The sequence below is a fragment of the Melitaea cinxia genome, chromosome 18, assembly GCF_905220565.1.
Source record: "Melitaea cinxia chromosome 18, ilMelCinx1.1, whole genome shotgun sequence".
Lineage (NCBI taxonomy): Eukaryota > Metazoa > Arthropoda > Insecta > Lepidoptera > Nymphalidae > Melitaea > Melitaea cinxia.
This window is the reverse complement of record NC_059411.1, coordinates 1,418,292-1,444,370: the sequence shown is the minus strand read 5'-3', so window position 1 is coordinate 1,444,370 and position 26,079 is coordinate 1,418,292. Positions and strand designations below refer to the sequence as shown.

Genomic DNA, 26,079 nt, shown 5'->3' with positions numbered 1-26,079 from the left:
GAAGGTGAAATCTTTCTCCCTTGAGTGAGAGATTCTGTAAATATTTGATTTCCAGCTAAGAGGACATTAAAGTTAATAATAATAATAATAATAATATTTATGTCCATACGTACATAAATTTCATGTGACAGTTTGATGTATGGAAACAAAATAAGCATTTTTAATATACTTTTCTTTAGAAAGATATGCTATCATATAGATGTGAGTAATGACGGTGTAGGCTACCTGGCATTTATTATTCGTTTATGTATATTATATTTATTTGTATTACACATATATTAACTTTTATTATTTAATTTATAAAATATTATTTTATATATATATATATATAATAAATAAGCATATTCGCACGATACCCATAGTATACAGCGTATTTGACATTAGTTATTTCTCTCGCAATTTTTAAATTCAAATTAATTTTGACAAGGGCTAGTGAGAAAAACGTAATTTAGTTTTTGAATAAATAAAATTGTGAATAACGAATATATATTGTTAAAACGCTAAACTGTAACTAAAATATATTGTGTAATCACTAAAACAGAATTATTTTTATTTTATTTCAGTAACCGTCTTGAAAGCGAAATATGAAAAAAATGAATTAAAAAAATTGGAGCTGAAACTTCGTCATGCACTGAAGATGAAGATGACTTACCGTGACAGATATTTGGTAGCAATGAGATTAAGTAAAACAAATGCATTTAAAATAGTAGCGGAGAAAATGTCATCAGCAGCGCAAACATTGTTTTTAATGCAAGTGAGAAGCAGTGGAAAAAAACCTAAGGGAAGGCGTTTTACTCTTAATGAAAAAATACTAGCACTGTCATTATACAAATCTTCTCCTAAAGCCTATCGCTTGCTAAGTCAGGTTTGTACTCTCCCAACCCGAAGAACACTGCAAAATATTTTACAAACAGTAGATTTAAAGCCTGGCTTAAATGAAGAAATATTTGCAGACTTGCAGAAAAAAGTTAGCATAATGCCAGAAAAACATAAGTTTTGTTCTTTATTATTTGATGAAATGGCAATTGCTTCAAACATTAGTTACAACAAGACACATGACAATATTAATGGTTTCATCGACAATGGCAGCAAAAGGAAACTAATATTTTCTGATCACGTGCTAGTCTTTATGTTGAGAGGCATAGTTAAAAAATATAAACAGCCTTTAGCCTACACGTTTTGTTCAGGAACTACAAAGACTGCAGATCTGAAATCCCAATTAAAAAATATAATAGAAAAAGTCCAAAGCACAGGTCTTCAAATAGTAGCTACAATATGTGACCAAGGAGTGACAAACCTAGCTGCTATTAATCAATTGTTAGAAGAAACAAAAACAAAATACCTAAGAAATGATGAGGATTATAATGGTGGTTTTTTTGAAGTTGGCAATGTTGAAATTGTACCATTATTTGATCCACCACATCTAATCAAGGGAGTTCGCAATAATTTGCTCACCAAAAATTTAAAATTTAAAATGGATGGCAAGGTACGCTTAGCAAAATGGTGTCATATAGAAGACCTATTTCAAAGGGGCCCGACATACAGGGGTATAAAGTTACTGCATAAGTTGACAGCTGAACATGTGGTACCCTCAATGATACCGAAGATGAAAGTCAAACACTGCACACAAGTGTTCAGCAAGTCTGTTGGTGTAACACTAGGAAGTATGGCAGGTATGTTTACATTATGCAATTACTTACATATTACACCTTATTATTACAGGTAATTAATGGCTGTATGGATAATTCTTGTACGTAGCTGACCATGCCAAGTAATATTTATTAAGACTTCTAGCTGTTGCCCGCAGTTTGCTCTATATATAGATTTTTTATAGATCAGTCAGTCTTATATACACAGATTAACTATTCCTAAAATTTGTGAAAATATCTAATTTCTTAGTCATTAACTCATTACTGTTTTATATCTGACATTAAAACTTAAAACTAAATCTAAATCAACTTAAAATGAATCTAAATATAAAAGGTGATTGACTGACTGACTATCAACACACTGTGTAAACAACTGGGCGCAACGGGCTTTAATCTCTACATGTTGAAATATGTGTGATTCACACAGACAAAATCATAAAGGCTAGGCTTGCTAACTAATGGTTACTGAAAATAAATTTTATTATATTTTTATTCCATGTCTTTTTGTAATGCAATTTCAACCTTTTTAATTTGATTCAAAAAATGTATAAAAACTCATTCATATGATACAAAATGTTACAACAGTAATAGCAAATTCCAATATTGAATTTTCATTTACAGAAAATGGGAGCATGCCAGCGGAATGTATGGACACTGCAGATTTATTACTATTGTTTGACAGTCTATTTGACTCTGTGAATTGTAATAACTTCAATAAAGAAGAGGGAAAACCATACAAAACGCCTGTGACGCGGAACTCACCTCATTTACGATTCTGGAATGAAATCTTACCAGTTTTGAAAACTATGAAATATATTCAAAACAATGGTAGAGAATCGACTGTAACGTCACTTACTAGCTGGGTAAAAACAATTGAAGGTTTAAAACACATTACAAGAATGTTACATGCAAAAGGCATACAGTCAATACTGTTGCGTCATTTTAATCAAGACCCATTGGAAAACTTTTTTGGGGCAATAAGGTCTCATGGCTACAACAATGTAATGCCCAACTCTGCAGCATTCGAAACTGCATTTAAAACATTATTAATAAATAATATAACTTCACCAAATTCACCACAGTCTAATTGTGAGAAAGATGACAACATTTGCCTCAAATCATTAAAATCATTTTTAAAAGTGAACTATGATAAAAAGAAAGAAGCTGCAGAGGATGGGCAAATCGAAATTGAGGCTGAACATTTAAATATTGAAATCATAAATACTCAAATAATTATAGAGAGTAGTTCTCGAGTTAATGTAGAGAAATGCGCGGCCGTCGCTTATTGTAGTGGGTGGATGGCAATTAAAGCAAAAAAGAATGTATTTCAAAACTGTGAATCTTGTAAAAGCTATTTAATAAGTGAAAGTAATGAAGATTTTCACAACTTTATTAAAAAAAAAGAATATGGGGGTAAAAAATGGTTATGCTATCCCACCCGGGCATTGTTTGACTATTTTGCCCAAGTTGAACACCTGACAATGGAAGTTTTAAAAAATTATGGTCACAAAGAAAAAATTTGTGAATACATTTTATTAATTGCGTCAATCCATATTGACCAAAATTTTATAAAATGTGAAACACATAAAAATATATTAAAAAAATATCTGCTCAATAAAAGTGTTCAATTTTTCACAATGGCTTGGTGCAAACAAGTAAGCAATGTCCTCACTGGAAAAAGTTATATGAATTTCATTCATTTAAATGATAGCGATAAAATAGACGGCATTTTCCTACAGGCTCGAGAACATTTTAATAAAACAAAGAGAAGGAAACGGGCGCGGCAAACTGCTGGTGTTTAATTATAAAATAAAAAATGTTAAATATTATGTATTTGTTTTATTTATTTCAATGATATAACTGCGTACTTTTTATTCACTTTGCGTTCGAACGAATTGTCTTTTTTAAAGTGGATCGGTTCGGCTAAGTTATAATATTATTCTCATTTATAATATACGTATAGTATATATAGGTTTCACCTACATACGAATAAACTATAAAATGTAGTTGTAACATTATTATCTATGCATATGAATCCCTCTAACGATTTGTTCATATGCAAAGATAATAATGATAAAACTTCATTTTATAGTTTATTCGTACGTAGGTGAAATCATATATATACTATAGATACTACCTATAATAAAAATATCCAGTACAGCTATACCTACATTATACGTGCATATAGCTATATAGAATTAGTTTTTAGCTTGGCGTTCAGATGGCGCTGATCCCAAGGACCTCAGTTGCCAGTCTATACCCTATATTACATTACTTGGTCTATGGATATAAACTTCGCATGGCTACAACTAACCTATTTTTAGCTGTCACATTGTGTTGTGTACGTAAAATCGTAAACTTACTACATAAGCACATACGGTGTTAATTTCTTTCAATTTGATACTTTTTTTTAAATTAAAAGAAAACTTACACAAACAACAATCGATTTATAAAAAAAAAATTGCGGTATTTCAAATCTTTTAATATCGCGTAAAATATATTCCTATTATATTATATTGTCATATAAAATTATCTTTATTTATAATTATCGTTCGCGTTCCAATTTAGTCCAGCAATGGAAGACGACGACGATGTCCCAGCACTATCCGCCGAAACATTTGCGGCCTTACAAGAGTTTTATGCGGAACAACAGAAAAGACAGGAGATACTTGAAAAACTGGAGTCTCAACAACAGCTTACTGAAAATATTATATTTGAAGAAAACTGGGTAGTTATTTACTTCTTCAGCCTTCATCCCACTGCTAGGCTCAGCTAGGGCATAGGCCTCTTTCCCCATGTAGGAGAAGGATCGCTACAATATATAGGGTAGCTATTTATAAGGAATCCATTTAGTCTAGGCCCTGTTATATTTGTTATGATAAAGTTTATCTGGCACAAGTTACTGATTTGATTTATCAGTAGGTGGTTAAATAAGACTATTACCCCTACAATTCTTGGATTTATATGTTAGGAATAACATATATCTAAAAGATAAAGTACCATAATAAACACAACTGCTGAAAAATAATAGTACATTAATCTTTTATGTAATGGATACTTCTTTAAATTAATAGGTCTCAGTTATTGTAGATATATAAAATATTTAATATTGTACATGTTTTTACAGCAATTGAGTCAATTCTGGTACAATGAAAAAACCGTGCAGTCCCTAGTAAGGGTCATAGACAAGTCTCTACAGGACAATGGGAAGGTGGCTCTCATATCTTGCCCCACTCTCTTTGTACCTGTCAAGAGGCAAGTAGGAAACAGAGCCAGTGGTATGTAATTTCATTTTATAAGAAAAAAAAACTTATTATAATATATACTCATTCATTTAGATTATTGCTTATGGTTATTATTTTTTTTTTTTATAAGAAGGTTTTATATATTCAATACATTTCCATATGATTACATTTTTAAATGTATTTATAAAAAGACAAAAATATTTAAAATATATATTCAATTATTATTATTGTATAAATATTATGCAACTTTTGAACTGCAGGTCCTTTTTTGCACTCTTATGATTACAATAACTTTCTCTTAAGACAACATGACAACTAGCCTTACTGAAGACTTAAATTAAAAAAAAAAAATTGGCTCATCTCAAAACTAAAATATAGTGACATCATACTAGAAAAGTAACTATGTAGGTATATTTAATTTATCATTTTATTGAATATTTGGTTTAAAAAACTATTTTGATTTATTCTCAGTAATATTGCTGGAATATGACAGAAGATTTGAGGTGCACGGATCAGATTTCATCTTTTACGATTATAATGCACCGCTGAAGTTACCGTCTGATTTGGAGCATACCTTCGACTTGGTTGTGGCCGACCCTCCATTCCTTTCCGAAGAGTGTATTGAGAAGACATCAGAAACTATTAAACATTTAGCCAAAGATAAAATTATTGTTTGTACCGGAGCTATTATGAAAGAATGTGTTGAAAAATTGTTAGACTTAAAACAATGTGAGTTCCAACCTCAACATCGGAACAATTTGGCTAATGAGTTCTCGTGCTATGCTAACTTTGATTTGGATAATGTTTTAAGATGATGGTCTATTATTGTTTGTAATCGCTGTATATAGAAAGTGTATTTTTTAAGTACAGATTAAAGATATCAATACATAATGTAACAGCAAAATCTTACTAATTACTTACAATATAATTAATTAATTATTTACAATGAATTGATTAATTAACAATATACTTCTAATTAAGAGAAGTCTACTGCTGCCAAATGTTATAATATATACATCTTCTTTTATAAATAGTTTTAAAAATTGCAGTCGGAGTGTTTTCCCTTAATGACTTCTGAAGACTCTGCTCATAAGATTAGCGTTATGATACTAAGGTTATGTACGGTTTAATATATACATATTTAGATTTTCATATTGTCTCATTACCACTACGTAAAATTATCTATAAAAACATCCCTTTTTTCCTACAAAGGTGAGGAAATAAATAAGCATAAATCAAGAATTCATCATTTTATTGTTCTTAACAAAATTATTAATTTGTTGTATTATGCCGGTTAACATTTCAAATATTAATTCAAACATTAAAGTTTAATGTTTATCAGCAACATCCTCAAAATCTATATAATGACTTACTCCCAATAAATGCAGCCGTCTCATACAAAATTATAACTCTAGCCTACACTCGAAGGCGACTTAATATTAATGATACTAATAATAGTTTACTAATAAAATATACCTCTAGTAACATTCCAACAGTATATACAATCTTTCTAATCCATTCCAGAGTTCTCGTTTATAGATATAAATATTTATACTATTATAACATTCAGTATTCATTGAAAACGAGATAATTATTATTAAATAATTTCATTTGAGAGTAAGTTCATATATTTATATAGAATACCCATTTTTATTCGAATATAACACACATTCAATTGATTAAAGGCCTTTTATTATGTATACCGGAGCTACCAGTATTAGAAATTTATTATATTTAGTATTAACTAATTTTATTCTAATCTTATTCTAATCAACTAATGATTAAATTACATATTCATTTCAGAACACATTTAATAAGTAGTGTAGGTGATGAGAACCGTAAAATAAATTACAAAAGATAAATATAATATTGAACATTTGGAAGATTTTTTTCTTTTACATAAAAATAACTAAAAATAAATAGAAATTGTAATTCAATCCGTCGCTTAAAACTACATAACTTATAGTGTTTAAATATTTCGAAAAAAGTTGACAAGCGAAAGATAAAAACTGAGATTTACTATAAAAAAATAATAATTCCAATTATCTAAATAAATATTTCATTGGTAATATAATAAAACTTATATTGTGAAAAAGAGAAACATTAAATACAATACGGAATTACCTATAAATTTAAAATTTTCTTACTATAAAAATTGGCGCCAAATAAAATAGCAGCGACGATTCATAGAAATTTGTTGTCTTAAACGATGTTACGATGTTACATCATAAATATTGCACATCGTATTTTTACACAAGATAACATAAATGCATTCCGAAGTATTGAAGATACTGCCCAGTGACATTGACACTTGACATAAATCCCACAACTTACTGGTAGTCACTGATAGTTACTTACTGGTGGTATGTCATATTTCGGAATACACGCAATATAATAAGCTACGGAACTACAGAAATATCTCACGTAAATATGTATTTCAACTGTAACAGTTGTTACTTATAAATATTAAATTCGATCAAATATGAAATCCTTATGAATTCTAGGCCACTGTACAACTGACATACACATATTTTTATGTAGTGTTATGCATTTCATACATAAACATCGAATTAACGTTAACAGAACTGTATAAATATTTAGTATTTAATGAAATTACAATATTATAAAAGAGAATTTCATTACTTTTAAACTAAGCCGACGGTGTTTCTATTATATAATATTACTAAATTACCTCTCATTAATATTACTATAAAAATGGTGGCTCAAATGGTTATCTTTTCTTTTTTATTATTTATAAGTATTAAATTTTAATTTAAAATAATTACAGAATATAATATATTTTCAAATTAATTTTTCGGTTTGTATTTTTCTATAAACGCAAATATATTATAAATATTTTCAATTTTATATATTAATATGGAGTAAAAAAAATATGAATGGTATTTTGTGCTGTGGTATTTGAATTTAAAAACCAAATCACAACCTAGCAATACGACACGTAAATACAGATAACATATAAAGATTTAAAGAAAAAAAAAATTAAAAAAATAATAACAACGTTACCATAACTAATATTTTAAGTTCTATTAGTTATTAAACAAGGTCTACACTATCATTATTTTCTGTTAAAAATCAATATATACAGCTTTTTTTTTACATACTTATTTAAAAACAAAGTAAATGACAAGATATACATATGTATTTTAAATTGAATATTGTTAGGAATGAAAATATGCGCAATTTTACAACGAGTAATAAATGTAAGGTCAGGTTTATTAGTTATTACGACAGGTGATTTAAAACTAAATTTTGTTAATAATTTATTTATCTCAATGACATTTTACTCTAGACAAGCCGTTGAACGTAACGAATTCATATATTTTAATTTACTTTTGCAATATTTATCAAAAAATATTAGTCAAAAATATACTCTTTAAAAACTAATCAGGTTGTTATAAAAATATCTCCCAACCTAGATTTAAAGTTCTTTTTTTTAGTACATTACACTTTAATGAGTAAAAAATAAATAAAGGTTACATTACATATATAGGCCTATTTATTAATGTTATGATATTTTACTATCAATTTTTCGTGTAAACATCTAATCTACAGATAAAATGTCATTGAAAGATTCTCTCTATCAAGAGAGCATACACTTTTGGAGCTGGTGACGCAAAATGTCTGCTTTCGGGCGCTTTATATTTCAACTGTATTTATAAATTTAACCATAAAATTCCAATTGCAGTTTTCTGGTTTGTCCTTAATTAAGAAAGAAAAAAATGCTCAAAATATATAGACAAAAAAAGATCTTAACAAGAGAAAATATAACTGTGCGTACTAATATAACATAACTTATAAAGTAAATGTCTTTTTAGAGGAATAGCAACAAGAACACGATATTTAATTCAAATATCTTACAAAAAGTTAATAAAAAAAAAAAAAAAATAACAAGCCCACTTGATAGAATCTAGAACCAGTGCTTTCGAAAATTGAATTAAGTCAGTTTGAATTATAATTAGTTCAAGAATGGACGACATTATCGAACTAGCAGTTGCTAATTAATCGTCAAAGTTCTGTATTTTATATTGGCCGTTTGTTATGCCCATCATAACCTACGAGTTCTAAATATATTTCCAACTAGATCAAATATACTACTTTATATTTTCAAAATAAAGCACGGCCATGAGTATTAGACTAAAGGTGCTACTGGTCTTCAAAAATTTAATCATCAATCGAGTTCTTGATGCATTAAGCTTAAACAAATGCACGACGCAATAGTTTTATTTTGAGAAAACGCAATACGTAGGGTAACAGATTGAGTAACTAAAAACATTGCAACTCTTAAAGAGATCTCATTGTTAGTATTTTCTGACTAACTTACATTTGTGAAAGATATCGGATGCATTTCAAATGATTGATTATTTCAGCCGGTAATATCTCATTGTTAAAACTCTTTTTCTATATATGGGAAAGTTCGTAATGAATTAAAATGCCAGCTGAAATTGATTACTCGATGAAAGCGTATTCAAACAGGTTTTCCATTTTACTGCAATAAAGCTCCAATCCTTCTTCTACATGGAGAAAGAGGCTTATACCCAGCAGTGGGATATTACAGGCTGAATTGTGATCGTGGCTAAACTAAGAGACAACGATGAGTCACTATTTTATGTACCTGAATATACTATATTATGTCCAAAACAAACAAGTTGCAATGTTTTTAACTTCTGTCAAACTACCCACATCATTCACTCATAAAATTATGAACTGTAATCAACATTTGCGTTATAATACTCTCATACAATAAAATTATTTGTACATCAAAGAAACATTACCGTCAATAAGAATTTTACTCTATGGAAGCCGTAATTTCGTAGAAACTGTTTTATCAAAAATATAGCTAGCGCAATAAAATATTAAAAAAAAACTGCTATTAGACAAGCTACCTTAGGTATTTGATGTTCTTTAACGTTTTAGACAGTCAAAGTTACGATTGTCCCTTTATAGGACTTGTCGGAATGGAATCGAGGAAAAAAAATAAGATAATTTAAGGACATCCCTTGGTCGAATCGAGTTTATTAAAAAACCACACGAATCCAGAGGAAATTAAGTCTAAAATGTATCATTCATACTGTTTCTTATACACATGCACACATTCTTTGAAATTTATTTCAGATTATTATTTGTCAAATCTTTTCATCATTGCTCCTTTTGACTAAAACTTAATTTTTAGTTTAAGGAAACTAAACGATTTTAATACGTATGCTTTTTCTCCGAAAAACAGCTCAATGTGGTTTTCTCATAAACTTGACAGGTTAACATTTAACAGTAAAAGGCACCCAACGCGCTGCTACCTACCCGACACACTCGTACTAGCAACGATGATACAATACCCCCACTTACAAAGAAACGCAATTTAATTTGTAATAACTTACAAGGATAGCTACAATTTTTGCTCTTACAATAGTATATACTTTTTATTTTCAACAAATTAATTTTACGTACTGATAATTAAATATGAATTTCGTGTCGAAACGGATATAGACAGAGTACATTCGACCACACCCCAATTAAGATATATTTTCTGAAGTTAAAAAGCGATATAAGGCTCATGGTATGAAAAGAATGGGAGTGTGAAACATTCATTCACTGAGATTAATGGTTGGGAGTGAAACCGCATTAACGAGACCCGCCTTATAAGTGACATTTTACATTGCAACGTCTGTTGCTAGAAAGAGATAAATATATTTTTAAATACCACGGTAATTATTGTTAAGGAGTTAACTCTAGTTACGTCCGAGTTAAGACAAGCTTTTTTTTGAAATTGAAAATACTGATGCTGATTTCATCTCTTTCTGACACGTATTTATTTTATCCTAAGACATTTCTACAGAAGGCCATAACTTTTAGTATCAAGGGATATTTTACATTGGAAACTACGTACAAAAATAGGAGATTTTATGCATTGATAAAGTCAGGGATGTATTACAAAATTATATATGTTTATGAAAGGCACAGGAGTGATAGGGTTCACACTTTATACTCATTAATATTTACTATTTACTAGTTTATAAAGAAACTGGCTTTGTACGTTCGAACTACGGATTCAAAAATAATATGGCCTAATTTTAATGATACTTTTTTTATAAAAATATTATTATTAGAGGTTGTATATAATATTGAATCGAACTTTATTTGTCGAAGACAATTATTAACCATGCCAATATACTCTTCAACCGACCACGAACTAAAATAATGTATTTATCTCAGATTTTTTTTTCTATTTAATTCTATTGTATAGTAGTTTATAATCCTGGTATCTGCTATATTTTATTCTATAGAATACTTACAAATAATATTGACTATTAAATACATAATTGTGTTTGTACCTTATTGTATGACTGTTCTGAGTAATAAAACTATTTTGTGATATATGACCCCGTATATCGATAACGTGAATCTCGGAAACGTTACCTTATTCATAGTATATTTACGATGTAGTTGGTGTTAGGCTAAACCCAGACATACGCGCAAAATCTCACAAATATATAAATCTATATAGTATTTTAACTTTTCATTTTATACTTATCGAAATATCATTAGGTTATAGGTTGTTTATCCTTACTTTATACGATAAAATATGAAGTGATTCTTATAAGCTCAAAGCAAAAATTTGTTACTAACTATTGTTGAAATAATTTACACAAATGTCTGGCATAGTATTAACTTCGAATAAAAAAACATATCTTGACATCGACACTTCGAAAATAGTATACAGCACGTAGTTATGCGTTGTTTTAAAACATTATATCCATTCAGGTACACATTGAACTAATTGCCATTATAAAATGTTGAATGTATACACGTCGATATTTTATTGGAAGTAGGCCTTACTGTCTCCCTGTACGTCTCCGGTACGGTACATATTTGTGACGTCACTATGGTACAAGTCTCTGACATATTGCCGCACAGCACGCTATTGGTCCTTGCGCGTTTGTACGCTGCACGATGTCATTGGAGCAGTAGTCTGTGACGACACTGAAGTAGCACCAATAACTTGTATCTGTATCAGAAGCACATCGACGGTGCACGTGTTGGTCCATTGCGTATTGGTCCACTGCAGACCGATCGTACACGTATTGGTTCATTGCGTATTTGTCCGCTGCTAATGGACGGCTCACGTGTTTAGCGACTTGGAGACGCCTCATTGCGTATTGGTCCACTGTTGTCTCTGACATGTCGGCGGGTGGTACGAGTATGCGTGCTGTTCTATCGAGGAACAGCAGCAGTAGCAGCAGCACACCAGCGACATCTGGAAACGCTCTATTGGTCCACTGCAAATTGGCGTCGCACGTATTGGTCGTGCTTCTGACGAGTTGGTCTTGCGTTCGCGTATGCGTGCTGTACAACATGTCTGTTTATCAGCAACACAGTAGTCTGTGTGTCAACAACAGAGCAGCGGCACCTGGAGACACTGTTGACCTCTTGACGTGTAGTGCGTACTAGTATGTGGGGGTGCTATCTGTGGCAACTAAGGAACAGCAGTAGCTACAGCAGCAGCTTCACTGCTGACCTCTGCCGCACAAGTGAGCGCGTCTTGCGTACGAGTATGCACGGGGTCCTATCTGCGTCTGTCGCAACAGCAACAACACCACCGCTGACACGTGCTGCGTCGCTGGTGCACACGAGCCCGCGCAGTCCTACCTGCGCCGGCCGGGCAGCAGCAGCAGCAGCAGCAGAAGCAGTAGCAGCAGCGCTGCGCAGCGCAGCAGAAGCGCCGCAGCGGCCAGCAGCAGGCGCGCCAGGCGCCTCACGTCGCGCCGCAGCGCGCGCGCCACCAGCTCCGCGCGCCATCATCCCGTGCCGCACTTGCCGCTCTCGAACACGCCCTGTATACACATCTTTTTATACAACTAGTTCAGCAAACAAGCGATTATCTGCCGCACCAGAAGCATCGTAAGCGTGTTGCCGATTCTAGCCCTAACTATTATTTAGCTGTGCTCGAAGGTCGAAGTATCGGATTCCCCAGTCAGGTTGCTGCATATTTTGCACAAGATATATCCTGTTGTAGCCTATCCCAATTTTGACATATAGCATACCATCACTTGCATCGACCATCATTGCACTTGCTCGACTTTTCTAACTTGTGGTACTTTATATTAATTAAGAAAAATAAAAAAATACTACTCATACATTTAAGAATTAATTATTTTTAGTTTTTGTCACTCACTTGAAAAAAAAATAGTCATAAACTCTTTTTATACGCCTAGCATGAGTGAACAATAAATATTCTCCCCCCCCCCCCTTCCTTATACAACTGTCACATGTTCCGAAAACTCCTACAGCATAAGCACAATTAGCACCAGCGAGCAGCATAGAAACGTGGCGGGCGACCTTTCTGAAGAAGGGCGAGAAGGCGACGAGCGAGTCGTGCGTGACGGGCTCGGCGTGCAGCGGGCAGCGGCGGTCGGCGGCGCAGGCGGCCAGCAGGCGGCGCAGGAACGCCTCCAGCTGCGGCCGGCGCGCGCGCGCCAGCGCCTCCGACGACCACAGCGCGCGCCCGGGGAACGGGATGGCCGCCACCTGCAACGCGGCGTCGTTGATCAGATGAATGCTACAGAGTAAACGCCTTCGTTGGATCTTAGCATCGGCTACTACATCTTTACAAGAAAGAGCAGTATTTATCTATTATATTTTATATTCAATTAATCATCCCGACCTAGGTTACCAAATAGAGCAGGGCCTAAAAAGGAACACTACGGAAAGCAACGTTTAGGTATATTAGTTATAACGCTATACAGGCGCACCTTGTGCTCGTGGGGTAGTATCGAGTGCGAGTCCTACCTTCTCCCCGTAGAGCGCGCGCGCGGCGAGGTAGAGGTCCCGGAAGCGGCGGTAGCGGCGCAGCAGCGCGGTGGAGGCGTGCGGCAGGCGCAGGCGCACCTCGTACTCGTGGGGTAGGATCGAGTGCGAGTCCTACCTTCTCCCCGTAGAGCGCGCGCGCGGCGAGGTAGAGGTCCCGGAAGCGGCGGTAGCGGCGCAGCAGCGCGGTGGAGGCGTGCGGCAGGCGCAGGCGCACCTCGTACTCGTGGGGTAGGATCGAGTGCGAGTCCTACCTTCTCCCCGTAGAGCGCGCGCGCGGCGAGGTAGAGGTCCCGGAAGCGGCGGTAGCGGCGCAGCAGCGCGGTGGAGGCGTGCGGCAGGCGCAGGCGCACCTCGTACTCGTGGGGTAGGATCGAGTGCGAGTCCTACCTTCTCCCCGTAGAGCGCGCGCGCGGCGAGGTAGAGGTCCCGGAAGCGGCGGTAGCGGCGCAGCAGCGCGGTGGAGGCGTGCGGCAGGCGCAGGCGCACCTCGTACTCGTGGGGTAGGATCGAGTGCGAGTCCTACCTTCTCCCCGTAGAGCGCGCGCGCGGCGAGGTAGAGGTCCCGGAAGCGGCGGTAGCGGCGCAGCAGCGCGGTGGAGGCGTGCGGCAGGCGCAGGCGCACCTCGTACTCGTGGGGTAGGATCGAGTGCGAGTCCTACCTTCTCCCCGTAGAGCGCGCGCGCGGCGAGGTAGAGGTCCCGGAAGCGGCGGTAGCGGCGCAGCAGCGCGGTGGAGGCGTGCGGCAGGCGCAGGCGCACCTCGTACTCGTGGGGTAGGATCGAGTGCGAGTCCTACCTTCTCCCCGTAGAGCGCGCGCGCGGCGAGGTAGAGGTCCCGGAAGCGGCGGTAGCGGCGCAGCAGCGCGGTGGAGGCGTGCGGCAGGCGCAGGCGCACCTCGTACTCGTGGGGTAGGATCGAGTGCGAGTCCTACCTTCTCCCCGTAGAGCGCGCGCGCGGCGAGGTAGAGGTCCCGGAAGCGGCGGTAGCGGCGCAGCAGCGCGGTGGAGGCGTGCGGCAGGCGCAGGCGCACCTCGTACTCGTGGGGTAGGATCGAGTGCGAGTCCTACCTTCTCCCCGTAGAGCGCGCGCGCGGCGAGGTAGAGGTCCCGGAAGCGGCGGTAGCGGCGCAGCAGCGCGGTGGAGGCGTGCGGCAGGCGCAGGCGCACCTCGTACTCGTGGGGTAGGATCGAGTGCGAGTCCTACCTTCTCCCCGTAGAGCGCGCGCGCGGCGAGGTAGAGGTCCCGGAAGCGGCGGTAGCGGCGCAGCAGCGCGGTGGAGGCGTGCGGCAGGCGCAGGCGCACCTCGTACTCGTGGGGTAGGATCGAGTGCGAGTCCTACCTTCTCCCCGTAGAGCGCGCGCGCGGCGAGGTAGAGGTCCCGGAAGCGGCGGTAGCGGCGCAGCAGCGCGGTGGAGGCGTGCGGCAGGCGCAGGCGCACCTCGTACTCGTGGGGTAGGATCGAGTGCGAGTCCTACCTTCTCCCCGTAGAGCGCGCGCGCGGCGAGGTAGAGGTCCCGGAAGCGGCGGTAGCGGCGCAGCAGCGCGGTGGAGGCGTGCGGCAGGCGCAGGCGCACCTCGTACTCGTGGGGTAGGATCGAGTGCGAGTCCTACCTTCTCCCCGTAGAGCGCGCGCGCGGCGAGGTAGAGGTCCCGGAAGCGGCGGTAGCGGCGCAGCAGCGCGGTGGAGGCGTGCGGCAGGCGCAGGCGCACCTCGTACTCGTGGGGTAGGATCGAGTGCGAGTCCTACCTTCTCCCCGTAGAGCGCGCGCGCGGCGAGGTAGAGGTCCCGGAAGCGGCGGTAGCGGCGCAGCAGCGCGGTGGAGGCGTGCGGCAGGCGCAGGCGCACCTCGTACTCGTGGGGTAGGATCGAGTGCGAGTCCTACCTTCTCCCCGTAGAGCGCGCGCGCGGCGAGGTAGAGGTCCCGGAAGCGGCGGTAGCGGCGCAGCAGCGCGGTGGAGGCGTGCGGCAGGCGCAGGCGCACCTCGTACTCGTGGGGTAGGATCGAGTGCGAGTCCTACCTTCTCCCCGTAGAGCGCGCGCGCGGCGAGGTAGAGGTCCCGGAAGCGGCGGTAGCGGCGCAGCAGCGCGGTGGAGGCGTGCGGCAGGCGCAGGCGCACCTCGTACTCGTGGGGTAGGATCGAGTGCGAGTCCTACCTTCTCCCCGTAGAGCGCGCGCGCGGCGAGGTAGAGGTCCCGGAAGCGGCGGTAGCGGCGCAGCAGCGCGGTGGAGGCGTGCGGCAGGCGCAGGCGCACCTCGTACTCGTGGGGTAGGATCGAGTGCGAGTCCTACCTTCTCCCCGTAGAGCGCGCGCGCGGCGAGGTAGAGGTCCCGGAAGCGGCGGTAGCGGCGCAGCAGCGCGGTGGAGGCGTGCGGCAGGCGCAGGCGCACCTCGTACTCGTGGGGTAGGATCGAGTGCGAGTCCTACCTTCTCCCCGTAGAGCGCGCGCGCGGCGAGGTAGAGGTCCCGGAAGCGGCGGTAGCGGCGCAGCAGCGCGGTGGAGGCGTGCGGCAGGCGCAGGCGCACCTCGTACTCGTGGGGTAGGATCGAGTGCGAGTCCTACCTTCTCCCCGTAGAGCGCGCGCGCGGCGAGGTAGAGGTCCCGGAAGCGGCGGTAGCGGCGCAGCAGCGCGGTGGAGGCGTGCGGCAGGCGCAGGCGCACCTCGTACTCGTGGGGTAGGATCGAGTGCGAGTCCTACCTTCTCCCCGTAGAGCGCGCGCGCGGCGAGGTAGAGGTCCCGGAAGCGGCGGTAGCGGCGCAGCAGCGCGGTGGAGGCGTGCGGCAGGCGCAGGCGCACCTCGTACTCGTGGGGTAGGATCGAGTGCGAGTCCTACCTTCTCCCCGTAGAGCGCGCGCGCGGCGAGGTAGAGGTCCCGGAAGCGGCGGTAGCGGCGCAGCAGCGCGGTGGAGGCGTGCGGCAGGCGCAGGCGCACCTCGTACTCGTGGGGTAGGATCGAGTGCGAGTCCTACCTTCTCCCCGTAGAGCGCGCGCGCGGCGAGGTAGAGGTCCCGGAAGCGGCGGTAGCGGCGCAGCAGCGCGGTGGAGGCGTGCGGCAGGCGCAGGCGCACCTCGTACTCGTGGGGTAGGATCGAGTGCGAGTCCTACCTTCTCCCCGTAGAGCGCGCGCGCGGCGAGGTAGAGGTCCCGGAAGCGGCGGTAGCGGCGCAGCAGCGCGGTGGAGGCGTGCGGCAGGCGCAGGCGCACCTCGTACTCGTGGGGTAGGATCGAGTGCGAGTCCTACCTTCTCCCCGTAGAGCGCGCGCGCGGCGAGGTAGAGGTCCCGGAAGCGGCGGTAGCGGCGCAGCAGCGCGGTGGAGGCGTGCGGCAGGCGCAGGCGCACCTCGTACTCGTGGGGTAGGATCGAGTGCGAGTCCTACCTTCTCCCCGTAGAGCGCGCGCGCGGCGAGGTAGAGGTCCCGGAAGCGGCGGTAGCGGCGCAGCAGCGCGGTGGAGGCGTGCGGCAGGCGCAGGCGCACCTCGTACTCGTGGGGTAGGATCGAGTGCGAGTCCTACCTTCTCCCCGTAGAGCGCGCGCGCGGCGAGGTAGAGGTCCCGGAAGCGGCGGTAGCGGCGCAGCAGCGCGGTGGAGGCGTGCGGCAGGCGCAGGCGCACCTCGTACTCGTGGGGTAGGATCGAGTGCGAGTCCTACCTTCTCCCCGTAGAGCGCGCGCGCGGCGAGGTAGAGGTCCCGGAAGCGGCGGTAGCGGCGCAGCAGCGCGGTGGAGGCGTGCGGCAGGCGCAGGCGCACCTCGTACTCGTGGGGTAGGATCGAGTGCGAGTCCTACCTTCTCCCCGTAGAGCGCGCGCGCGGCGAGGTAGAGGTCCCGGAAGCGGCGGTAGCGGCGCAGCAGCGCGGTGGAGGCGTGCGGCAGGCGCAGGCGCACCTCGTACTCGTGGGGTAGGATCGAGTGCGAGTCCTACCTTCTCCCCGTAGAGCGCGCGCGCGGCGAGGTAGAGGTCCCGGAAGCGGCGGTAGCGGCGCAGCAGCGCGGTGGAGGCGTGCGGCAGGCGCAGGCGCACCTCGTACTCGTGGTGCGTGCGCGCCCCCGCGCCGCGCGTCACCCAGCCCGGGATGCTCACCACTTGCGCTACACACGTTACACGAATTATGAATATTTGACAGCGCGTTAACGCAACAGTCACGGCATTAGCTTATGTCTGTCGCGCTGGTGATCGATCCCCGCTCATGGCATACTGATGCTTGCCGTGTTGTGGACATTTGTATATGTGTATGTTACACAAAAGTGAGTAAAACATTTTTTTTTACATATATAAAACTAGGTCGGCAAAGAAGCGTACGGCTCACCTGAAAGTAAGCGATTACCGTAGCTCATAGACGTCTGCAACACCAGAAGCATCGCAAGCGCGACTCTATCCCCAATTCCCCCCCAGAAGCTCGGGTCACCTTACTACGTTTAGTGAGAGGAGTTTTAGGTCGACTAAATAGGTCGGAAAAAGTATTTTCGTATTGTCTAATAAAAAGTTGGTTTAAAATCTTTTTGGTTCTAAGAAAAGGTGACATTTTAAAAATGATATTAAAAAGTAAAAAACAATTTCCCGCCACTTTTCATTTATTTTTCTATCCGCCAAAATGGGTGAATCCAACTAAGAAATTTGGTACATTTTAAAGTTTTACTTCAAAAAAGGGTAAAAAATGGACTTTCAGATCAAAAAAAAATGTAACGTTTATGGATATTATGGTAGCATAAAATTGCTTTAAACGTTTTCAGTCAGGAAATCTTGATGTCAAAGATGAATTTCGCTCTGGTCGCCCAGTTACGGATAAACGTGACGATATTTTTGAAAAAGTGGATCTAATCGACATTTGAGTAGTTACGCTATAGCTGAAGTTTGAAAACAGTTTTGACCCATTTGAAAAAGGTTGGCAAAAAAGCTCGATATATGGATGCCAAATGAGCTCGCTGAAAGAAACCTAATTGTCTAGGCTGTCACTAATATGAAGATTTTTATTATAAATATTTTAAGTTAAAAGTTTTATTGTACAAAGTTGCAACACAGGAAATTAGTTTTTACAACTGGTAACACCGTTGATGCCCAGGCGTCACTTTACTTCCAAGAGAAAATCTAAGATCACAAAATGGAGGTCGAAATAGTCTAGTAGTAATTAAATCAATCATTCTTATTCATGTAAGCGCAAACACTAATGGACCGTGTAAGACGAAGACATCTCTTAAAACGTAATGATTTCGAACCATTTTTTGAAGAGATTGAGGTGAAGATAAGTGGATCACCTACGATAAGAACGTACGAAAGAGATTGTTGGTCAAGCTGCACAGACTACAGAGTTTCCGCAATAAGGTGATGTTGAGTGTATAGTATCAGAGATTATGAGCTTTTACCGCCGGGCAAAACTACCGATTCGGATTTCTACTGTCAACAGCTGATGATAAGAATAAGCGGCCAGAATTGATCAACAGAAAAGGTGTGGGCTTTCATCACGACACCCCCCGACCGCATACGCCTTTAGCCACTCAACAAAAACTGAGAGTTTCGATTGGGAAGTCTTAATGCATCCACCATACAGCTCCGATCTTGCATCCTCAGATTTCTATCTGTTTCGGTTTCTTCGGAATACTTTAGATTGTGTAAAGTTAACATCAGAGAGGACTGTCAAATTACTTGTCGCGGGTTTTTAATGAGAAGTCTCAAAATTTCTACAGCAACGGAATCCCGTCACTACCTACGAGATAGCGGCACATTATCTAACAAAATGGTACGTTTATATTATAATTAATGTAAATTAATTTTGTAAAATCTAACCTTGAAGTTCTATATAAAATACGAAAAAACTTTTCCCCGATCTAATATTATTTATTTTATATATAAATTGAAAGAAACCGTTCAATTAATCACATAATAATGCTATCGCTCTACTTAATAATAATAAGATACATATACAAAATATATTGTACTTACAAAAATCAACAGGGTGCATAAGTCCTTCGACTTCATAGTTCTGAAATAATAAAAATGCACAATTTATCAAAGAGTACAAAATGTTGAATAAAAAATAGGTATATTGTTTGTTTGTATTAAATTAATGATACTATAGTAAAAATATTTTAAATTAAGATTTTGCTGCACTACCACACATCCGGCAGGGAAAAATACGCTTAGTGGAGACCGTACGGGTAGTACAAGTAGTGAAGGTACTGTGAGTAAAATAAGTAGTGTAGGTAATGGAGGTAGTGTAGGTAATGGAGATAGTGTAGGTAATGGAGGTAGTGTAGGTAATGGATTTAGTGGAGGTAGTGAGGGTAGTGCAGGTAGTACAAGCAGAGCAGATAGTATGAGTGGCACAGGTGGTGTGGGCAGTGCAGGGCGCGCCCGCAGTGCCGAGTAGTGCGACCCCACTCACGGAGACGGCTCGCGGGATGGCCAGGCGGGGCTCCCGCGGCGGCGAGGGGCAGAGCGCCCGCAGCGGGTCGCGCCACGCCGGCTCCAGGGGGAGCTCGTCGTTGGACGTCGACACGTTGTCGGACGCTTCTACTTCCGCCTCCTTTAACCTGGAGATTCCAATAGAGATGTAGATTAAAAATATTTTTAGAGGATAAATTGGACGAGTGGTCGTGGAGACAACATGTGACCATCAGTCATGTCAGAAGACACAACACATGAAAATAAATTACAAAATTTAAACTGACTTTAGGACATTTATAAACTAATTCTAGAATATGTTTCTTTGTTTACGCTTTGTTTTGTAAAGAGTATAGTCAGCATTCTAACTCTTTCACCGGATTTTCGTTTCCTTTTTATTCTTCCAGAATTTTTACCTCTCTAAACCATAAAAAAATAATTTGGTCCACCCAACTTTTCCAATTTCCTATAAACTTTTTTTTGGCTACATCAGTAAAAACTAATCACCTGCTTCTTAAAGGGTCCTCAAAGTGTCCATTTTGGATGTTTTCATCTGGCTCGTTGGCTACTTGCATGTCGCTCTCGCTGAGGGTCAGCGAGGGTGTCTCCTGTATGGGGGTGACCATGATGGTGCGCTTGTTGGGCTGGTTGTCGAAGAACGAGTACTGGAGCGCCATTTCTAACCGGACGTACTTCTTTTGCAGGTCTTGAAGCACCTGTTTATAAAATAAATTAAATTGCGCATTTTAAAATTTGTTTATAATAATTAGTTTTACTGCCAAGTGTACAAAGTTCGACAACAAACACATTTTGAAAAATAATTTTGTTTGCTATATTTGACGTGTTTGTATGTGTGTCCGTGTGTGGAAAAAGGCCCATCTCACCAGTTACTGATAAGTCTTATTTTGCACATTAGCAACTGATAGGCTTTATCGGGAAGTCTTTAGAGTATGTTTAACATCAACTAGTAAACTTTTAGATTTACAAATTGCAAATGGAAATATCTGACTGACAAAATGGGCACCGATGATTTGAATAAAATCAAGACACTTTTTACTACTTGCCGACCTAGTTGTATAAAAAAAAACATAGCTTAATTATTAATCAGTAACCGGTTGAACAGGCTAAACCACCAGTTATATAATTATATGTATATAAAAAAAAGTATGTCACCGCAATCTGTCTGTTCAGCTCTTCCTTCGAGCAGTCGTTCTCTAACGAGGATATGACGAGCATTTTCTGCGAGGCGATTCTGGAGCAGAGACGCTGCATTGCTCGTAACGCTTCCGCCTCTGTTACTTGGCGACGTGACTTGCCGTCGCCTGAAAATTTAGTGAACTCATTATGAACAATTATCCAATTTAAATTTAAGTCCTAAGTAGAAGAGTAGTCTAACTAAGGTAGGGCACAGCAGAAATATTCTGCTCAAAATCTGGAGCAGCCCGACTGGGGAAGTACCTCGACCTTATAGAAGACTAGCCTTTTCCCGCGGCTTCGCTCGCATTGTTTTTTTTTTTTAATAAATAGTATCCCATGTTACTTCTAATACCTCCAAAAATATGTGTACAAAGTTTCATGATGATCGGTTAAGTAGTTTTCGCGTGAAAGCGTAACAAACAAACATACATTCATATTTATAATATTAGTGGGGATTACAGTTAAATAATACTGCTTTCAAGCAGTGTTGTGTTCCTGTAGTGAATAAAGTGACCAGAGCTCCTGGTGGGAATGGGGGTAGGGTCGGCAACACGCTTTTGATGCTTCTGGCTTTGCAGGCATCTATATGCTACGGTAATCGCTTAACATAATGTGAGCCGTACCCTTGTTTACCAATCTTAATTTAAAAAATATGTACAAAAAAAATCAATTAGTTATGATATAGAATAAATATAACCGATTCTTAAATTACAATGATTGAAAATGAAATGAAAAAAAAAAAACAAGTATCATTTTATAAAAAAAAAAAAATAGTAATTCGGCGAAAATTCAACATTAAAAAAAATAATTAAAAATATAAGTATTACTTAAGCAGCAATAATAAAAATAAAAATGTAAAAGTGAAAAAAAAAACAATAAAAGAAAGTAAAACAACATCAATTCCTATTCTCAGTGGCATTTATGTAAAAAATTACTATTTACGGAACATTTAAGCTTTCATCGAGTGACTATTGTTTACGGTATTAGTTACATATTATTTATATATATAAGCATATATACATACTGATTCTCCTTCTATATTTCGTCCTCTGCTGTCGTTCCTCCGGCGACCTCTCCACCGAACTCGACGACTGTCCCTCAACTATTCGCGGCTAAAATTATTATCATATTTTAGAAAGTTGACACTTTCTATTTATGCACATATTCAAATACTTCAACGACAAAATCATATAAATATCATATGTGATACTGCAATACCGCGCAGCTAACACATGCTAATACCGCGATACAATAAAACAAAATTGAGATTTCGTACAGGTACTTTATAACAGTTGGTGTCGTACCACGAGGTCTGCTGACCTTCCTCTTGAGTTCCTCGTTTAATAAAAATTCATCAAATGATAAAAATTCAAAACCGCGTCAGGATGCGCAATCATAAAATCATGAGTTTTTTTAAACATTTACATATTTAAAAAAAAAAAAAAAAAAAAAAAAAACGTTAAAAAGATCAGGATATAACTAAGGAAATGAATTTGAAGTGGTAAAGATATAACAAATTACACGGCAATATATTCAGATTTAGTCAAATCCAATGTTTCATTAAAAATTAGGAACGTGTAATTTGTGTAGTAGTAGTAGTAGTTAAAATAGTTCAATTAGATTTTGTTAGACATCAACATTCGGTGCGACTTTCCGACCTTAGGGAAGCGGAAATAAAGTAACTTGCGGTATGTCAAATAACACAATATGTCGGTTGATTCTGTTCATGTTCTGTGTCAATTTCTTTTGCCTTACAAAAATTATAAAATATTAGTACATTATTTCTGTGCTATTATTTTTACACGTTAGATACATAACAGATTTCATTTCAGTTCATTATGTAAGAGATACGAGGTGAAAGTGAAACTGAGTCTTTGAATATAGATGGAATAAACACTAACACTTATTGTAACTCCAAATATGCCGACGGTGATTCAATAGAAAATACTGTTATTATTTTTCCTAACTACCCTCACACTTGACGCACTTTCATCCCAAACACTTCACAAAAAACCTTAACAGATTATTCGTTTGATAAAAATAAAAGTTAAATTTTCAAACATTGCACAACGGACTCCAATGTCCCTTCGCTTCGCTTCAGCCTGTAATATCCCACTACTGGGCTATAGGCCTCTTTCCCCATCTAGGAGAAGGATCAGAGCTTAACCCGCCACGCTGCTCCAATGCGGGTTAACGAATATATTCCCTACTACGAGTAACGATCTCAATCAGGTGTACATGATAACAACCGGGACCGACGGCTTAACGTGCTCTCCGAGGCACGGTGGGGAGACCCACAAGGACTGCACAAACAATCCAATGTCCCTTGGTCCCATATAATTAACACAACCTATGGGATGTAGCGATTATAACTGGTTCCCGGAATATGTTATAACTCACCTTGTGATAGTCTTCAGTGCTTGACAGATCATCGCTATCATCAGGCGCTGGTCCGAGTTTGAACTGCGGCAGGGGGTGTACCTCGCTCACAGGTACCGATACCTCGGTAGTGGAGGGGGTGGTTAGGGATGATTCTGAGGGAAAAGGCTTGGGGGAGGACGTCGCTGTGTGGAACGTGTCTGGGGTGTTTAGGGTGGAGTTAAGGGAGGGGAGGGGGTCGAGGCTGAGGCTTAAGCTGCGAAAGAAAAGGCTTATGTTATATTGTGATTTATTTACTTATCAGACATATCAAATTAACGTATAATTAAGGTAATAATTTATATATCTATCTCACCCTTTAAATCTGTAGTACCAAACACATTTTTTTATGGAAACCTCCATTTTATGATTTGACTCTATTACAATTGAAAATATGATATATTTTATACAAAATCCAGACGCTCAGACATACCGAAAGTAAGGTTATAAAGAAGGTATTGAACAGATCTTTTTGCACAGACGTATAAACACGTCGTAAATCATTTTTGAATATCATATCAAAAATTGACCGCTCCAGCGGGATTCGAACCCGCGTCTCCGACTGACCGTGTCGTCGTAAATCGTTTTGTAAATCAGGCAGAGGTCGTAAGGAAATTTTCTTCAGTACAAAAATAATGTAAAACTAATTTAGATCTCATTCGATTAACTAAGCATTAGATATCTATAAAAGAAAGATTGAAGTAAAGTTGTTGGAAAGCACTCAGCATTCAGTATTCGCATCATCAGTAGTCGCACCAGACACATACCTAAGTCGCTTATTCCGGAAGTGCTCCCTTTCGTCAGCAGAGAGTTGTTCTGGAGTATCTCCTCGACCACGAAGGACCAGCTCTGACTTACTGCGCTTCACTCCATCGGATGGAGACATGTCGCTATCGCCATCTAAAGACAAACCAAACATGACCAATGCAAACTGACGACACGCTGGTGTAGCTGTCATAGCACTGGATGTTGCTTTTGGTATTGGCCATATATTATTGCTTGACGTGGTCTGGGCGTTGCTTGGTAATGTGTGTGCTTCTGGATACAGGTGAAATTGCTAGTGGGGGCCTTTCGAGTGTGAAGTGTTTATCTCAATTTTGACGAGATATTTCTGGTCATTTACTTCAACTTGTGTAGTGTTAAAACTTTGTTATTAATATTTTTGTATTTATGACGATATTGTAACGCTCTGGTCAACTGCCATCCGCTAGCGATAACTGATCTAAACCCCACACGTGACAAATGTTTGATTAGAATAGCAGATTATTTTGTGGTCTGGGGGTTTTGGGTATATTTCCAGAACTCCTGACACAGGGTTCAGATCCTATCAAAGGATGACCTCGAACCAGAAGACATAGCCTACAGAAGGCTGGTGAGTGTGAAGCGTTTGTCGATTTTTGTTTCTGTTTATTTGTGTGTGCGTGCGTAGCGTAGCGTGTCTGTATGTGCACATACCCCCATGCTTGCCCCCGTCAGCCAGGGCCCTGGTGAGCCCCCTCTCCTTAGCCGCCAACAGCGCCAGTTCCTGTTGCAGACGTTCTACCTTCACGCGGTGAGCGGCAACACTCGCGACGCGACCTTGTAGCTCTTGTTCAAGGTTCTCTAACTTTTTTTTCTGGATGAAAGAACAAAGTACAACATGTTGTATTAGATTACTAGCTCTGCCCTGCGGTTTCACTCGCGATCATTTAAGAAAATAGCACACTAGAATATAATATAGCCCGTTGTTTAGTAAATAGACTATCTAGCACAAATAGAATTTCTCAAATCGAACCAGATGTTCCTGAGATTAGCGAATACCCAAAATTTTTAATATTGGAAATATTTCAGACACTTTTTCAAATCTTTTTTTTTATATCACTAGGTCGGCAAACAAGCGTACAGCTCACCTGATGGTAAGCGATTACCGTAGCTTATAGACGCCTGCAACACCAGAAGCATCGCAAGCGCGTTGCCGATCCAATCTCCAATCCCGCCCCCCAGGAGCTCTGGTCACCTTACTCACCAACAGGAACACAATACTGCTTGAAAACAGTATTATTTAGGTGTGATCTTCTGTAAGGTCGAGGTACTACCCCAGTCGGGCTGCTCCATATTTTGAGTAGGGAATTCCTGCTGTGCCCTACCTCAGAATATTAGTTCTTTTATAGTTCCTTCCCATTATTACTTCCACTTTGTTACCCTGTTTTTTTCTTGTTAGTAATTAATTTAGACAAATGTTCCTGGTATGCAATGCAATTAAGTATAAATATTAAACAATATTATATCCCTAGTGGTAAGTGTTATAGTAGGAGATATAATGACAAAATTTAAAGAAATTATAAATTAATATGATTGTTATATACTAAAAAAGCTAATAGCTAAATT

At 40.4% G+C, this 26,079-nt stretch overlaps 2 protein-coding genes across 2 annotated transcripts in view; one reads left to right on the top strand and one right to left on the bottom strand.

The window, feature by feature from the left end:
• The first annotated feature begins 3,960 nt into the window (after positions 1–3,960).
• Positions 3,961–6,044, top strand: LOC123662176 (EEF1A lysine methyltransferase 1). Its single transcript, XM_045597060.1, has 4 exons — positions 3,961–4,030; positions 4,218–4,377; positions 4,777–4,927; positions 5,366–6,044. The coding sequence occupies exons 2-4, from the start codon at positions 4,225–4,227 to the stop codon at positions 5,707–5,709; spliced, it is 648 nt and encodes a 215-aa protein (XP_045453016.1). The 5' UTR covers positions 3,961–4,030; positions 4,218–4,224; the 3' UTR covers positions 5,710–6,044.
• Positions 6,045–12,705: 6,661 nt separating this feature from the next.
• Positions 12,706–26,079, bottom strand: part of LOC123662259 (kinesin-like protein Klp98A) — a 59,350-nt gene continuing 45,976 nt past the window's right edge. Inside the window, exons 18-28 of the mRNA XM_045597125.1 lie at positions 25,180–25,327; positions 24,480–24,612; positions 23,695–23,929; positions 22,319–22,406; positions 21,271–21,419; positions 20,605–20,813; positions 20,090–20,246; positions 19,657–19,696; positions 17,641–17,807; positions 13,247–13,435; positions 12,706–12,741 (exon numbers count right to left, since the gene is read on the bottom strand). Of these exons, the coding sequence (XP_045453081.1) occupies positions 12,706–12,741; positions 13,247–13,435; positions 17,641–17,807; positions 19,657–19,696; positions 20,090–20,246; positions 20,605–20,813; positions 21,271–21,419; positions 22,319–22,406; positions 23,695–23,929; positions 24,480–24,612; positions 25,180–25,327 (1,551 nt within the window). The remainder of the gene's footprint in view (positions 12,742–13,246; positions 13,436–17,640; positions 17,808–19,656; positions 19,697–20,089; positions 20,247–20,604; positions 20,814–21,270; positions 21,420–22,318; positions 22,407–23,694; positions 23,930–24,479; positions 24,613–25,179; positions 25,328–26,079) is intronic.

Bases quoted from the DNA above. Each gene is read 5' to 3' on its own strand.
- LOC123662176 (XM_045597060.1), top strand. From the start codon at position 4,225: ATGGAAGACGACGACGATGTCCCAGCACTATCCGCCGAAACATTTGCG. The intron at 4,378-4,776 runs GTAGTTATTTAC...ATGTTTTTACAG, and splicing joins TTATATTTGAAGAAAACTGG to CAATTGAGTCAATTCTGGTA. The intron at 4,928-5,365 runs GTATGTAATTTC...ATTTATTCTCAG, and splicing joins AGTAGGAAACAGAGCCAGTG to TAATATTGCTGGAATATGAC.